The 13,139-nt window shown below is 38.7% G+C and overlaps 3 protein-coding genes across 3 annotated transcripts in view; 2 read left to right on the forward strand and 1 right to left on the reverse strand.

Moving 5' to 3' along the window:
- The first annotated feature begins 514 nt into the window (after nucleotides 1–514).
- Nucleotides 515–5,509, forward strand: LOC310998492 (SLC35A4 upstream microprotein-like). Its single transcript, XM_083988581.1, has 3 exons — nucleotides 515–606; nucleotides 1,519–1,617; nucleotides 2,893–5,509. Exons 1-3 carry the CDS (start codon nucleotides 592–594, stop codon nucleotides 3,088–3,090), a joined length of 312 nt encoding a protein of 103 aa, XP_083844707.1. The 5' UTR covers nucleotides 515–591; the 3' UTR covers nucleotides 3,091–5,509.
- On the reverse strand, nucleotides 5,468–9,416 carry cd74b (CD74 molecule, major histocompatibility complex, class II invariant chain b). The gene is made up of 8 exons (XM_083988580.1): nucleotides 9,320–9,416; nucleotides 9,107–9,183; nucleotides 7,704–7,873; nucleotides 7,269–7,339; nucleotides 7,157–7,178; nucleotides 6,756–6,968; nucleotides 6,026–6,076; nucleotides 5,468–5,793 (listed from the first exon to the last, which is right to left on the reverse strand). The coding sequence occupies exons 2-7, from the start codon at nucleotides 9,169–9,171 to the stop codon at nucleotides 6,030–6,032; spliced, it is 588 nt and encodes a 195-aa protein (XP_083844706.1). The 5' UTR covers nucleotides 9,172–9,183; nucleotides 9,320–9,416; the 3' UTR covers nucleotides 5,468–5,793; nucleotides 6,026–6,029.
- A 1,754-nt stretch (nucleotides 9,417–11,170) lies between these two features.
- srbd1 (S1 RNA binding domain 1) overlaps nucleotides 11,171–13,139 on the forward strand; it is a 47,742-nt gene continuing 45,773 nt past the window's right edge. Inside the window, exons 1-4 of the mRNA XM_083987531.1 lie at nucleotides 11,171–11,237; nucleotides 11,843–11,907; nucleotides 12,234–12,639; nucleotides 12,832–13,065. Coding sequence (XP_083843657.1) covers nucleotides 11,175–11,237; nucleotides 11,843–11,907; nucleotides 12,234–12,639; nucleotides 12,832–13,065 — 768 coding nt within the window. The 5' untranslated portion in view covers nucleotides 11,171–11,174. The remainder of the gene's footprint in view (nucleotides 11,238–11,842; nucleotides 11,908–12,233; nucleotides 12,640–12,831; nucleotides 13,066–13,139) is intronic.

Genomic DNA, 13,139 nt, shown 5'->3' on the forward strand with positions numbered 1-13,139 from the left:
GTAATTAGACAGGGTGCTCCCAGTCAGCTGGGGGTGGCAATATGGAGGTTTGCATAAACAACCATGCAGATGTACTATTTGCAATGAGATACTAATGAAGTATAGGCAAAATATTGCAACATACTGTATTGCTAGACAGGAGACATGTTGCAATATGCTGCAAATACTGACAGCTTCAAAACATGTGGAGGCTTATGCAGAGCCTGTGTAAGGCTACCCAGCATAATATTGTAACAGCATCATAGTATCTAGTAGCCTACAATTGTTCACACTACACCAATAAACTGGCATTTGGGGTTACAGGAGCCTCAACATGAGAAAAGATGTGAACATTAAGAAATTGTCTGCTGATTAAATCAGTGTGAAGCTACAAAAAAAACCCAAGACATAGGCAACACAGTATAGAGAAGGCTGCATCTTCACATAGCCTATCATTTTGTACAATTTTGCATGTTAGTTTTGAAGATCATAACACTATGCAGCGTTTTTGAGGAGCCAGTAGAGGGCAGAAAGATTAAACCTCAACTAAATCAGCGGAAGAAGAAGAAGAAGAGGTGGAATCAATACAGCAGTGAAACCTCGAGTGAAACTATGGCAGATGACAAGGTCGGTCCTTAATTTTTTTAATCTACATTTGCACTATTGTTTATTAACGTACCTCTGCTGTGTCACTCCTGCTCCTCCTCGGTTACAGAGCCGTGAACGTGTCGTTTCACGTTAGCATGAATCTCCCTCAGCTGTCCTAGCTTGTGGTGTTAGCTTAACTTACTGTACTTGCTGCTCGGTAGGTGGCTAATTACTTTCCGTACAGGACTGTAAAGTAACACAGGATTAATTGCGGGTCGTTTAATGAACAAGACACCGCCTAGCTGTTTAAGTAGATGTTAAAATAAGGACTGTAGCTATTGGCTAACCTGCTAACTGCTAACCTAAGGCTACAGTAAGTTAGCTGGGTTCACAGTGGGAGCTAAGTTAGTTCAAGTAGAAAAGTTTGAAAGGTCTGTAAATACTCAGAGAAACAAAATGAAAGGACCATATGAAAACCTTTATTTCATGTGCTATACAAGCACTCAACTCAACTTCATTAGTTTGTCTGTTTTTATTCTATTTGTTTATATTAGTATTATTATTAGTATTATGTTAACCTATTGCTGCTGCTATTTGTTATTTCTTGTCCACTTTTATGGGTTGTCTGTGTGTACTGTAATCTTATGTGGGGAAGCCAAAGCCAAATTTCCACATAGGTGGACAATAAAGTTAAAGTTAACTTAAAAGTCTGTGGGCGTTCAGAGAAACAGTTTGAAAATGAAAATGAAACATGACCTTCAGTAATAAATGTGATTGCTATCTCAGATATTGTAACATTTCCATGTAGATAGGCTAGTTGTTAAACACTAGTAACCCAACTTAAAAAATAGCAGTGGTTCTTGTACTGTATGTGCAAGGTGATCATAAACCTTGGGTTTTAGGAAAGCACCACTAACGTGTTGTTGTTTGTTTATTTGTGTGGTAATGTAGAATCCCCTGGGGCAGCTCAAAGACCTGGTGGAGCTGAAGGACCAGCTGGAGGACATCCAGAGACGAGTGGAGGATGAGATACAGGCTGGTGTTCCTCCAGTGAGTCTCACACACAGCCAACGACTGACGTGCTCATGTTAACTCTGCCTTGAATTGTGTTCACATGTCAGGCAGCTCGAAAAACATGAAAACTGTCATGGATATACAGTAAAGTACTTGATCTAAAGACGGTTAAGAAGCAGGAAGACGCCCCACGACGAGTCAGTTTCCTGTATCTGTGTCACGTTGGGTTCTCCACTACTCCGCTCCTTCAGGAGACCAGCAGCTGGTCTCGAGTCTGTTGACTCCAATGGGAGAAGTGAACGTGAGCACAGATTATGGTCGATTCTTTCGCCCCATAGTCACTGAAGTAAATATTGGACTAATCTTTCACAAGCCACATACACTGTCCGTCTGAAAAAAAGGTCACCTCCTGGATTTTACAAAGCTAATTCTAATAGCCTCATAAGTACTGCGTGGATGATTATGTTTTAGCTGGCAACAACTGATGGAGTCTCATTTCTTAAACAACCATGTTGGAAGATGCATCCTGTGGTTGTGGAAAAGATGTTAATCTGTTTTAAAAGGGTCAAATTATTGGCATCAAGCAAATAAAAGAAAAAAGGAGATTGCTGAGACTACTAAAATTGGGTTAGGAACTGTCCAACGCATAATTAAAAACTAGTAGGATAATGGAGAACCATCATCTTCAAAGAAGAAATGTGGTCCAATGTGACCACAGAGTCCAGACCTGAACCCCACTGAGAATCTTTAAAAAAATAATGCAACACTGGATGAGAAATAAATGCTGTGACATTGCAGAAGCTTATCGAAACGATGCCACAGCAAATGCGCACCGTAATCAAAGCTAAAGGCGGTCCGACGAAATGTTATGTGTGTGACTTTTTTTTGGACGGGCAGTGTATATTCTGAACATTTAGATGGACAAATCACGAGAAAATGAACTTTGTTCGAGACCTGTCTGTGTCTCTACAACACACTCTTGTGAGATTTGGCACAGATCTCTTAGGCAATGTCAACTCGTTCACGCTAACTAATTTTCCCAATGGTAAATATGACTGTTAGCTGTGTAAATATTAGATGTTATCATAAGAAAATATATGTAAATACCTCACTGTCCTGCACTGACAAGTTTTATAAATCCACATTCCACACACATGTTCACAACACAAGTTGGCGACACAGGTGACCACGCCCACTTAGGAGACAGGAAGTGAACCATTTCATATCATTGACACAGCTTGTATTGAGCCATCTTGTCATAGTAGAGTATCTTTGCTTGATCTGATCTCTCCTCTCGTCTTTCTTCCCCAGGGAGGCAGTCTGCTTGCTTCTCCTTTCCTGAAGGGTTTTCTGGCTGGGTACATCGTTGCCAGGCTACGCTCTTCAGCATTACTGGGTGTCGCCGTAGGAACGTGTACAGGAATCTATGCAGCACAAAATTACGCTGTTCCCAACATTGAAAGCACCGTCAAAGACTACATTAACAACCTGAGAGGAGGACGCAAATGAGACGACGGAAGGAAAACTAAGAAGACAGAAGGGAGGAGATGGGTATTTCAATAGTTCAAATATTAGAGTTAATTTCACTCTTCCACATTAATAAGTAAATAGGAAAATTCTACTGTGGCAAGCAGATTTATAGTAAGATAAAATATTTTCTTCATCAGAAACTGTGCATCATGAATATGGAAAGGGAGAGACGAAAGAAATACTTATATTGACTGACCCTGTATCTCTTCCCTAAGTGATCACTGACTTAAATTTAGACAAACTGTTACCTTTGAAAAAAAAACATACAGTAGTTGCTATCATTGATTTCTGATCCCAACCCTGTCCTGCCTGAAACTATAATATGTGCTTTTCAAAGATTGTTTACGTCTGTTGGCTCTTTTCACCTCCTAAAGGAGCAACACTTGAAGGAAGCACCACACATCTTATTTACTATTTTAACAGATAGGAGTGTTGAGCTTCTTCCACAGTAATTTCTTTATTAGGTGCTTTAGAGGGATTCCCCTTTCCGTATCCAAAGCACATGAAGAATGTGGTCTGTCATCATGTCTTTTGCTGCCTAGTGGTCAGAAATCGGTGATAGCAGCCTTAACTAATTTGCACTTGTAATGTATGCTCAGGGGATGATGGAGCATGTAAAAAAAAAAAAAAAAATCGTAGCACATCACATCATGCTCCTCTTTAAAAACCTGCCACGGTTGGTGTTCGTATTATAAATGTTGGCAGGTGTCAGAGCAAAGTCTGTGGTGTCACGTGAGGTGTCTGTAGAGGTTCATAAAAACTCACTTACACTAGAGACTTTCAATTTTTTCATTCTAAATGACTCCTTGACTGACACACTCCTTTCATACTCAAGGAAAAAAATATATATATCCAAAAAATGTAGTAGTTCTCTTTATTTTACCTCATTGCTAAAAAAAAAAAAAACACAATACATTTCAGTCTGAAAAAGCTGGAGAACAGCAGTTGGCAAGTTGGGTGAAAATGTGCACCAAAGTTGGATTTTTGTGCAAAGATGTAGTTCAAAATGTGCTTGGGAGTATAGTATATAGTATTTTATGTAAAATGTATATTAAGAGTGCCTACTCTGGTCTGGACTTGATATCATCTCATGCCATATGTGCAATAGCCTTCTCCTGATGGGATATGGGCTGCCTCTTTCATATGCTGGAAACTAGTCGATCTTTTGCACTTGTTTGAATTTGAGGGTTTAAAACTGTTCTTTTTGTCTTCCAGAAATCAAGTGATTTAGATTTTTGTCCCCAAAATGTCAAACGTAAATCAGTGATAAAGTGACATTTGTGCTTATTTATGAGGTATCTGCATCATGAGCAGCAAGAGAGTTTAACTGTAAGATTAAGTCAATATTATGTCCTCAAATAATAATGTTGCTGCAAGACAACTGTCTGAAAAGGTTGTATAAGAAAACTAAGTGAACAGTAGCATATTCAACAACACAGCTGACGTGCAATAAAGCAATGTCATTTTTCGAAATGACAAGCATTACAGTTGATGGAAAGATACCAAAATAAAACTGAAATTGAAATTATTCCCTCCCATACTGTCATTGTTAGCACCATGTCTGTCAATATCATGCCAATTGGCTAAGCACTTTTATTTGTCAACAGTTAACTTGCACCAGAAAACAGTTTTTTATACATTGTATTTTGTAGCTTTCAGAAGGGTTTGTTCATTTTTGTAACACGCCCCTTTCAACAAGATTAAAGAAATCAGAGTTTTGATGTTTGAGAGAACATAACATGATCATATAGTACCCAAAATAAAGTTTCTATAGGGGTGTATTCATATGTGCCTCTGAAAACACTCAAGATATATGTAAATGCAATGTAAAAAAAAAAAAAAAAAAGAGTACTGCACTAAGGTTCTCACGTAACATAAACATTTGTGTCCCATGTACTGTATTGCTGCTGTTGAAGTTAATGCACACTTGGACTTGTGGGAAGTATTAGCAAAAAAAAAGCCATAAAAGAGAATCATATATAAGTTAAATTTGTTCTTACTTTGACTAGGAAGTGTATATTATACACATACTGTGTGTTTGATAACTGGAAACCAGAAACAACTTGTGCCTATTTACAACTGTTGTGTTGCTGTCCTTATGTTGCATGCTCTTAGTTCTTTAATTTTGTGTCTTTCATTATGTGTTTGCATGTTTATCTTGTTATTTAAGCGGTACCTTTTCTTTAAACACCTTTATTCTGTGGAGTATAGAACATGACGAGTGAGTTGATGGTGTTTTCATTTGCTCGTCAGTCTGTCTAATTGTCATCAGTTTTTACTCCTGCACATCAGAGCAGAAGTTTATAACTTCCATTGTGACTTTGTAAGAGAAAACAACTGAAACTGTCTTTATTATTTTTGGTTTATTTGGGACGTTCCAATAAAAGGGGAAAATACAGTTAAATACCTGTCTCGTTTGTTCCTAATAGTTCCCAAATATGTGAAGCAAGAACACGCTATTCTGAAATCCTTAACTTTTATTAGCCATTTAAAAAGAAAAAACAAAAGATGTAAATTAATCACTAGTAAAGGGTCACACCTGTCTATATCATATTGATTGCAGATAATAAGATGATAGTAAGCAAACTTATCAGGAAATATTATCATGATTATAAATTGAGGAAGTTGCATCGTCATGATAAGAAGGAGCTGGTTGCTGGTGTCTGGGGTAGATTCCGTCAGCTTCAGTTTTCCAAGAGAAAGAAACAGAAATTGTTTATTAAAAAAACAGAAAAAACAATGGAAAGTTATTTCCCTTTCCAAAATAAGTACTGAAACCACTGGGCTGAAATAAACTGAACTGAAACTACACCAGAGGCATCATCACACGCACATACATATTGTTGACAAATATTTTTATACGGTATCAATGTAGTATACGTACAGTAGTGAATCAAAGGAAGACTATACTCACCACACTATGCCTGGGCAATATCATCCAGACCCAGCATGGTGTTCATGCGAGCTACAAAGACAGAATAACATCACATCTTAGATTCTGGGCTCCAACATTATCGGTTCTTTCAGCTCTTGTTATCTGCTTTCAGACACAGTATTCTCGCTGCTTCCATTTCGCGTGAACATTTCTCATTTAATTCTGATCATTTAAAAACAGTCACACAACATTCATCAGTTAGACTTACAGATGTCTCTTTAATCTTGACACTGTCCTGCATTGCATCAGAGTTTTTAATCAAATCAATTCAAATTTACAAATATACAAAAGAACTAGGACGGCCACAGCCACACCAATGAGAAATGCATTAAGAGTCGTGGCGATTGATGTTTCTTTGAATTGCATCAAAGCTAATGAGAAACACTGAAATATCAGAAATGTTTTGGACATCTCACAGATCCTCAAACAAGCAGGACTGAAAATTTGAAGAAGGTTATATGGATAACCTCAAACATAACAACACCAATACATTTATATGCTACTGTGTACTACTTTAGCAAAGCTGTAAGTCTATGTGGAACTTGAGGACTTCTGTTTGTGCCGCAGTGAAATCCACTGCATTTTCCATAAAATCAATGATTTACTGAAACCTGAGAGCTTTTTGTTTGAAACTACTGATTCAAACACTGGTTGAACTATGTGGCTTATATTCTCAGTCTGGCTTTTGTTGAAAGTTATCTTGTCTCACCAGCTGGCCTGGCTCCACCGCATCTGACCGGTCCAGAGCTCATGGATCCAGGGACTTGTTCCCCGCTGGATGGGTTCACACACCAGCAATGGTTCATGAAGCACTGCTGGGCCTTGTAGAGGCCGCGCTCATCACAGACGGGGAGGAAACCTGGCACCTGCACAGGCTTCACACCAGCAGCCTCCTGCTGGCATGGAGTGCCCTGCAGAGGGACTGAGAGCAGAGAGGAGTTACATCATATCTGTCTTACAGAAAACACAAGACTACTATCTTAGATATGAGTGGAGGGAGAGGGGTGTGTGATTGTAATCATATGTAGATAGAGAAGATTCATAGATCAAGATGACTATTTAATTTGCTATATACTATGTATGTGTAGATGAATACAGTAATAGACATACTCAGTTTGCCAGTGGAGGACTCCTGCAAGACAATCAGTGAAATAGATCATTATGGTAACCTGTATTATTTATATCAATGTCAGGAAATCTGGTCTTGATCTATTTTATCCACCTCATCTTCAGGATCGTAGGTCAGCTTGGTCAGGGCGTTCATGGGCATGTGCATCCGCACTGGCACAGACACTACAGGCAAAAAGAGAAGTGTGTGTGTGTCAGAGGCTGAGAACCAAAGGAAACAGGTCCTACCAACTTACACCTTACGGTGCTACGGGATTGTTTGGGACACATATTGTGTTTAAATATTATTATTAATTTACAGTGAGATTACAGTTTTCTATTTATTCTTGCAACCTTGGCTCCCATCAATTAGATTTCAGCTTTTGAAAGAACAGAAACTAAAGAATGCAACCTGCTGACCAGGTTTTTGACAGATAAAGCTAATGCGTCATCAGACATTATACTACATATACATATATACTACACTATAAACACCGCAACAGTTGCAGTTTTTCCCGTCTTTTATCCAAACTGAATTCGGCCTTCTCACCAGATCTTCCCTTCGTCAGTTCGGCCTGCATGTTGTTGTTCTGCTCCTCCAGGGATTTGATGTCGCTCTTCTGGCTGAGGAGGAAGTAGGCGGTCATCACCTGCCCCACGATCAGGATACAGGCCAACAGGGTCAGACCGGCCACCTTGTAGGCCCGGCTGGGACGGCCTCTGGGAAACGAGACAAGAAAGAAGGGTTATTGGAGGAAAATGACACACTTACATTATAGAAACTGAATTACGTAAAAAAAACAAATAGGGGAAATATGAGGAATATCTTTTAATATGTAGGAACCTTGTTATGAACAATTGTTTCTACTGTATTTTCCCTGTTCACGCATCACTGAGTGGGTGACCTGCTCTAATATCGTTCTTGATAAATGATCTGCCACTGAGGAGGAGGTCACTGAGACCAAAGCCTTAGGCCGGAAAAAAGAGGTGGAGCAGACGATGAGGCCACAGAGGAGAAAATTGAGTATGAGGAATATGACTGAGGCCGATGCTCCTTTGAAACAGGAACCTGACTGAAGGTGGGAGTGTGCGTCACGCTGATTGAATGATGAAATCGTTTGTTGCCAAGCAGACACCTAAGTGAAAGTTTAGGAATTGTGCATCTTTTTTTGTGCCCTTTTTGACTTCCCTTTTTGACTTCTTTAGAAAATGCACTGATTGAAATGACGTGTCCCCTTTTGCTTTTTAACATCAAATAACTGAAATATCCAGCCAATTGATGCAAAACGTATTAAACAAAATCCTGTTTTCCAATGGAACAGTAACGAAAACAAGACATAGCCAACACACTTTAGTGTTATTTAGTTAATTACAACCCTTTAAAAGGCTATTTACAATTTTTATTTCCTAATTAACAACTTGATGTAGCCTTTACTTAATATTAGTGTGGTTTAGGCTACTGTTTTCCTTTGAAAGTCCTTTGGCTTCCATTATTTTTCATTTTGTCACAGATCCATTACTGTTGTTGTAGCTAGACGGATCAAATAAATCTCAGCTATTGATCTACTTCCTTTTAGAGAGTCTGTTGATTTTCATTGAGGTAAATGGAAATCAATTGTTTCACTGTCGTTATAAAAATACACAGTATTAGTCAAAAGTTTGATCAAACCCTTTTGGACAAATGGATTAAAATGTGATTTAAAACATGGACATTCACTGTAAAATTACTTTGGCAAGTGAAAAAAGAAAACACAGGAAACTCCCTTTTTCACGCATACACACACTATATCTTTGTCAGAACTTTTAACAATATCCAAGATGTACATTAGAGACTATTTTATAGAATTAATTTACAGTAAATGTGTTTGTGCTTAACATTTAAAACACTGTGGGCATCAGGTTTTTGTATCTCACATATCAAGACATTAATTAAGCAGCAAACACAACTCTTACCCCTCTGGTGCTGCCGCACTGGGAGCTCTAAGAAGAGGCTGAGCTGGGTTTTCTGGGTCAGACATGTTCACACAAACCTGTAAACACAAACATACACAAACAGAAAATTGCTTTTACCATAGGGAATGAATGTTAAAACACTTAACTACACACACCATGTAGGCTACTTACACACACAGACACACAACACACAAACACCCACAGAATTAATACCTTTTTTCAGTTGCGTATCCAAGCGGTTTCACAAAATTGAATGGCAGATCTGACTGATGTTTTACCTTAACTATGGCTGGACAGACAGAGGGAACCGAAATCAATGGGAGTGGAAAACCCCACACTAAGGACCAAAGTATGCACTGGCTGCTCCAGACTGAATTTCTGATTGGTTGCTTAGGCTGACACGTCATCTGTTGCCAGGGGCAGGGTATAAAGCTTGTAATCCAAAATCACTTTATGAGACATTTTTAACCCCTTTTAATTTCACATTATTTGAAAATGTCTGTAATTAATTAAATAAATATTCATTAACATAACATATGCAATAATTGCAAGCAAAAGTGACATGACATTTATGAAAATGCTAAATATTGAAACACTGACTACTGTATGTGTGCAACTTATTTATTTGATATGGCACATTGGTATTGCTATTGATGTTTTTGTATTAGCATTATTGTCTTTTTGCTGTCATGTACTTTAAAGTACAGTTGTTCTTTCTGGGTTTCTGGACTTTATTACTTCTGTGGTGAAATCCCTGGGGGCCCTCATTACAGCCCCTTATCCAGTTTTTTGTCTTACAATCACAAGAACACATCAACAATTACATAGCTGTTATGTTTTCATCATGAATGTGCCAAAGGGATGATACAGAATAAATGAATTTATTTTCCATGTCTGTTCACATAGACACACTCAAACATGTCTCCTGTTTTGTTTAGACTTCCTCTATGACCACGATGTCCTGCTCCCTCTACAGTATGTATCCGATTCTTAGAAATGAATCTATGTAAATTTTACACATGTACTTGTAGACTCAACTGGACTGCTGTCAGTGTTGCTTCTCACATTTGAGATATTTGGACATTGTTCGGGTTCAGGATATCTTGCAGAAGCTACTACCCTCGTTCTTACAATATGGACATACACAACAATGTGCAATAAAATTACTGAGCTAATGCAAATAGTTTGGTTTAATATTTGGTCACCTTTAAGGTGAAGGGCAGGTCAAATGATCTTACAATAAACGGAAAAACAAAACAAAACTGCAGCTTGAAAGTCTGACATTTGAAAGGCAGTAGCTGCAAAAGGAAGTGAGAGTTCAGTGGGATCTAAAGGGGACTTTGGTGAGACTGATTAACAGGAACAGTAGGTCAAAAAAGTTTGAATCATACAGTAGATAAGGATAAACTGAGCTTTTAAGTTTTCCCCACTTTCTTGTGTGAGTGAGATAATTTACATATGGACATTGATATGTCAATATAGCTAGCCCACTTGATTCCATTGTGTATTGGTAAGGGGCCCAAACATTAACCTGTCATCTGGATAGGAGGAAGTATAAGAAAAGGAAGAGATGTTTTTGATGATTAACCTCACAAATGTCAGAAATGTAATCACTGATGATTTAGATGGCCTACATAAAAACAAGGAAATTAGGAGTGACATTGCTAGAAATGCTATTCCATTAATACAGATGTTCTGGTCTTCTAGAAATAAAAAAAAACACAAATAAGATTGATATGAGAAAATATGAGAGTAGGCCATTTCTACTAGAATATAAACTGTGATTTTGAAATGTGAATTATTCAATGAAGCGAAACCCTTGAGAGCTGAGTGTGTATTTGTTTTTACTCTCTCTATATATGTCTCTGTTAGTGTTATAGCCTAAATACTTAATCAAAGTAACTACACATTTTTTATTAGTGTCTGTGTGCGTGTTTGAGGGTCGGATGGGGCGTAACCATACAGTCAGCAACAGGTGAGCGGGCTCTTTAAGAAAAAAGTGTCTCTGGCCCTTTAAGACTTTCGCCCGTTGTGATTGGTTGAACCCATATTGTTGCAGGAAGCGGGGATGAGCTGCATTTTCCCGACGGAATACACACAAATAATTTTCGGCATTGGCATTGGTATAAAGGTAATAATGCTGTGTTAATTGCGCTTAATATTGTGCGAGACAGTCATGTCATGAATTAATACGCCTCTCTGTGGGGCTGCTCATTCAGCTAACTTTGCTATCGTCAGCGTGAAGCGGCAAATTTGAATGAACAGCTAACCTAACCTGGTGGTAGCTAGCAAACATTTTGCAAATGCATGACAGGTTAGCTTCAGTAAATTCAGCGTCTCCGCTAAAGTTGGCGTGAATGAAACACAACTGCTATCATCTTTATGCTAATATCTTCGTTTGCGACGTTGGCAAAGTGTTTTACCTGCGGTTAACGTTATGAAATTGATCAGTTGACGCTAACCTTACGTCGTTACGTCGAGTCTAATGCTATTATTTTATGATAAACATTATCAGTGAGTGAATTTTTAATTAAATGAGAGCAGGTGTGCAACTTTGTAGAGGTACACCGTTTCTTGAGTTGCAGTTGAGCACAAGTATCTTAAAATAGCTTACTCATGTAGAGTATTGCACACAAGCACGGTGCTACTGTGCAACTATGGACAGTAATCTAATGTATATGTTTTAATGTTACAACTTTGATATAAAGCTGAATAACTAAATGTATTTCCTAACAGATGGCGCGAAGACCCCGAACAGCAACATGCAAAGCTGTAAACTACGCAGAAATGGATTCTGACCTGTAAGTGACTTGATTCACAACTCTTTTCTTGCGCTATCAATCCATTATCTACAATTGCATCTTCATTTTCATCATCATATGTGGCAGATTGAGCTGTGCCTCAGCTTTAAAGGATGATGTTAGCAGTTCACATTATTGTCAGTTCATCACAGGCCTACTGAAAAAAAAACTCATATTCACCTTATACAGAAATAAGATAATATGGCCTATCAGAGACCCTTTTAGTTTATTAACTAGAGAAAGTAACAATGCAAACCTGAGGAAAACACACAAAATATTGTGATATAATAATCTAATTTTCCACTTTTTTCATATGTTACTATTAGGTCCTTTACTGTGGGCAGTGATGAGGCAGGTGAGGCAGCTGAGGAATGGAGGCCATCAGAGCCGGCAAAAGCCCCTAAAAAGACTGCCAGGGTCCCAGCAACAGGGGAGAAGAAGGCAGCCACCAAGCGAGCTGCTAAACCAAAGGAGCCAAAAGCACCCAAAGAGCCTAAAGCTCCCAAAGTGCCTAAAGAGCCTAAAGCTCCCAAAGTGCCTAAAGAGCCTAAAGCTCCCAAAGTGCCTAAAGAGCCTAAGCCAAAGGCACCACGCAAACCTGCAGCAAAGACTCTGGCTGGAACAAAGAGGAAAAAAAAGGATGATAAAGATGGAGAAGCAGAAAATCAAAATGTCTGTGCAGAAGGAGAGGGGGCTGAAGACAGCGGGCCAAGTATCAGACCGAAGGCCGAGGTAAGAATAGTATATGTGTGTTACTGAGCCTTGCACATCAAAGTGGTTGTTCTTATAGCCTAACATTTGCAACAACTGGCTTTTTTTTTATTGTGTGTCTGGTGTTATTGTGACAAAGTACCTAGACTATCACTATCTTGTAGTATTTTTTCAATCCTGTTCAATGGCTTTTCTCTTCCTGGTTTCATACAGAGGGTATCATTCATCGTCTCAGAAGCTCCTGATGCTGATAGATGGGCGGGTGAGGGGTCATCACTGGCTGGCCTTATAGCGAAGAAAGAGGAAGTTGAGGATTTCACATTTGATGAACCTTGTCTTAAGAAGCAGAAGACCAGTAGTGCCTGCCACGGACAACCAATTACTTTGCCACCAGCACAAGCACAAGCTTTGAGAAATGAGCTCAACATGAACTGGGACTTGGTTCAGGTATTGTCAAGAGTTTGTTGGTGGCTTTATCTATATTTGTGGCAGATATTAAGCTATGCAGCGTAAAACAGTGT

Source organism: Trachurus trachurus (assembly GCF_905171665.1).
Source record: "Trachurus trachurus genome assembly, chromosome: 15".
Taxonomy (NCBI): Eukaryota; Metazoa; Chordata; class Actinopteri; order Carangiformes; family Carangidae; genus Trachurus; species Trachurus trachurus.

Excerpts from the sequence above, each read along its gene's own strand:
- LOC310998492 (XM_083988581.1), top strand. Across the intron at positions 1,618-2,892 it reads TACAGGCTGGTGTTCCTCCA|GGAGGCAGTCTGCTTGCTTC; the intron begins GTGAGTCTCACA and ends TTTCTTCCCCAG.
- cd74b (XM_083988580.1), bottom strand. The coding sequence starts at position 9,171 with ATGTCTGACCCAGAAAACCCAGCTCAGCCTCTTCTTAGAGCTCCCAGT. Across the intron at positions 7,874-9,106 it reads AGTGCGGCAGCACCAGAGGG|AGGCCGTCCCAGCCGGGCCT; the intron begins GTAAGAGTTGTG and ends CTCGTTTCCCAG. Across the intron at positions 6,969-7,156 it reads GTCCTCCACTGGCAAACTGA|TCCCTCTGCAGGGCACTCCA; the intron begins GTATGTCTATTA and ends CTCTGCTCTCAG.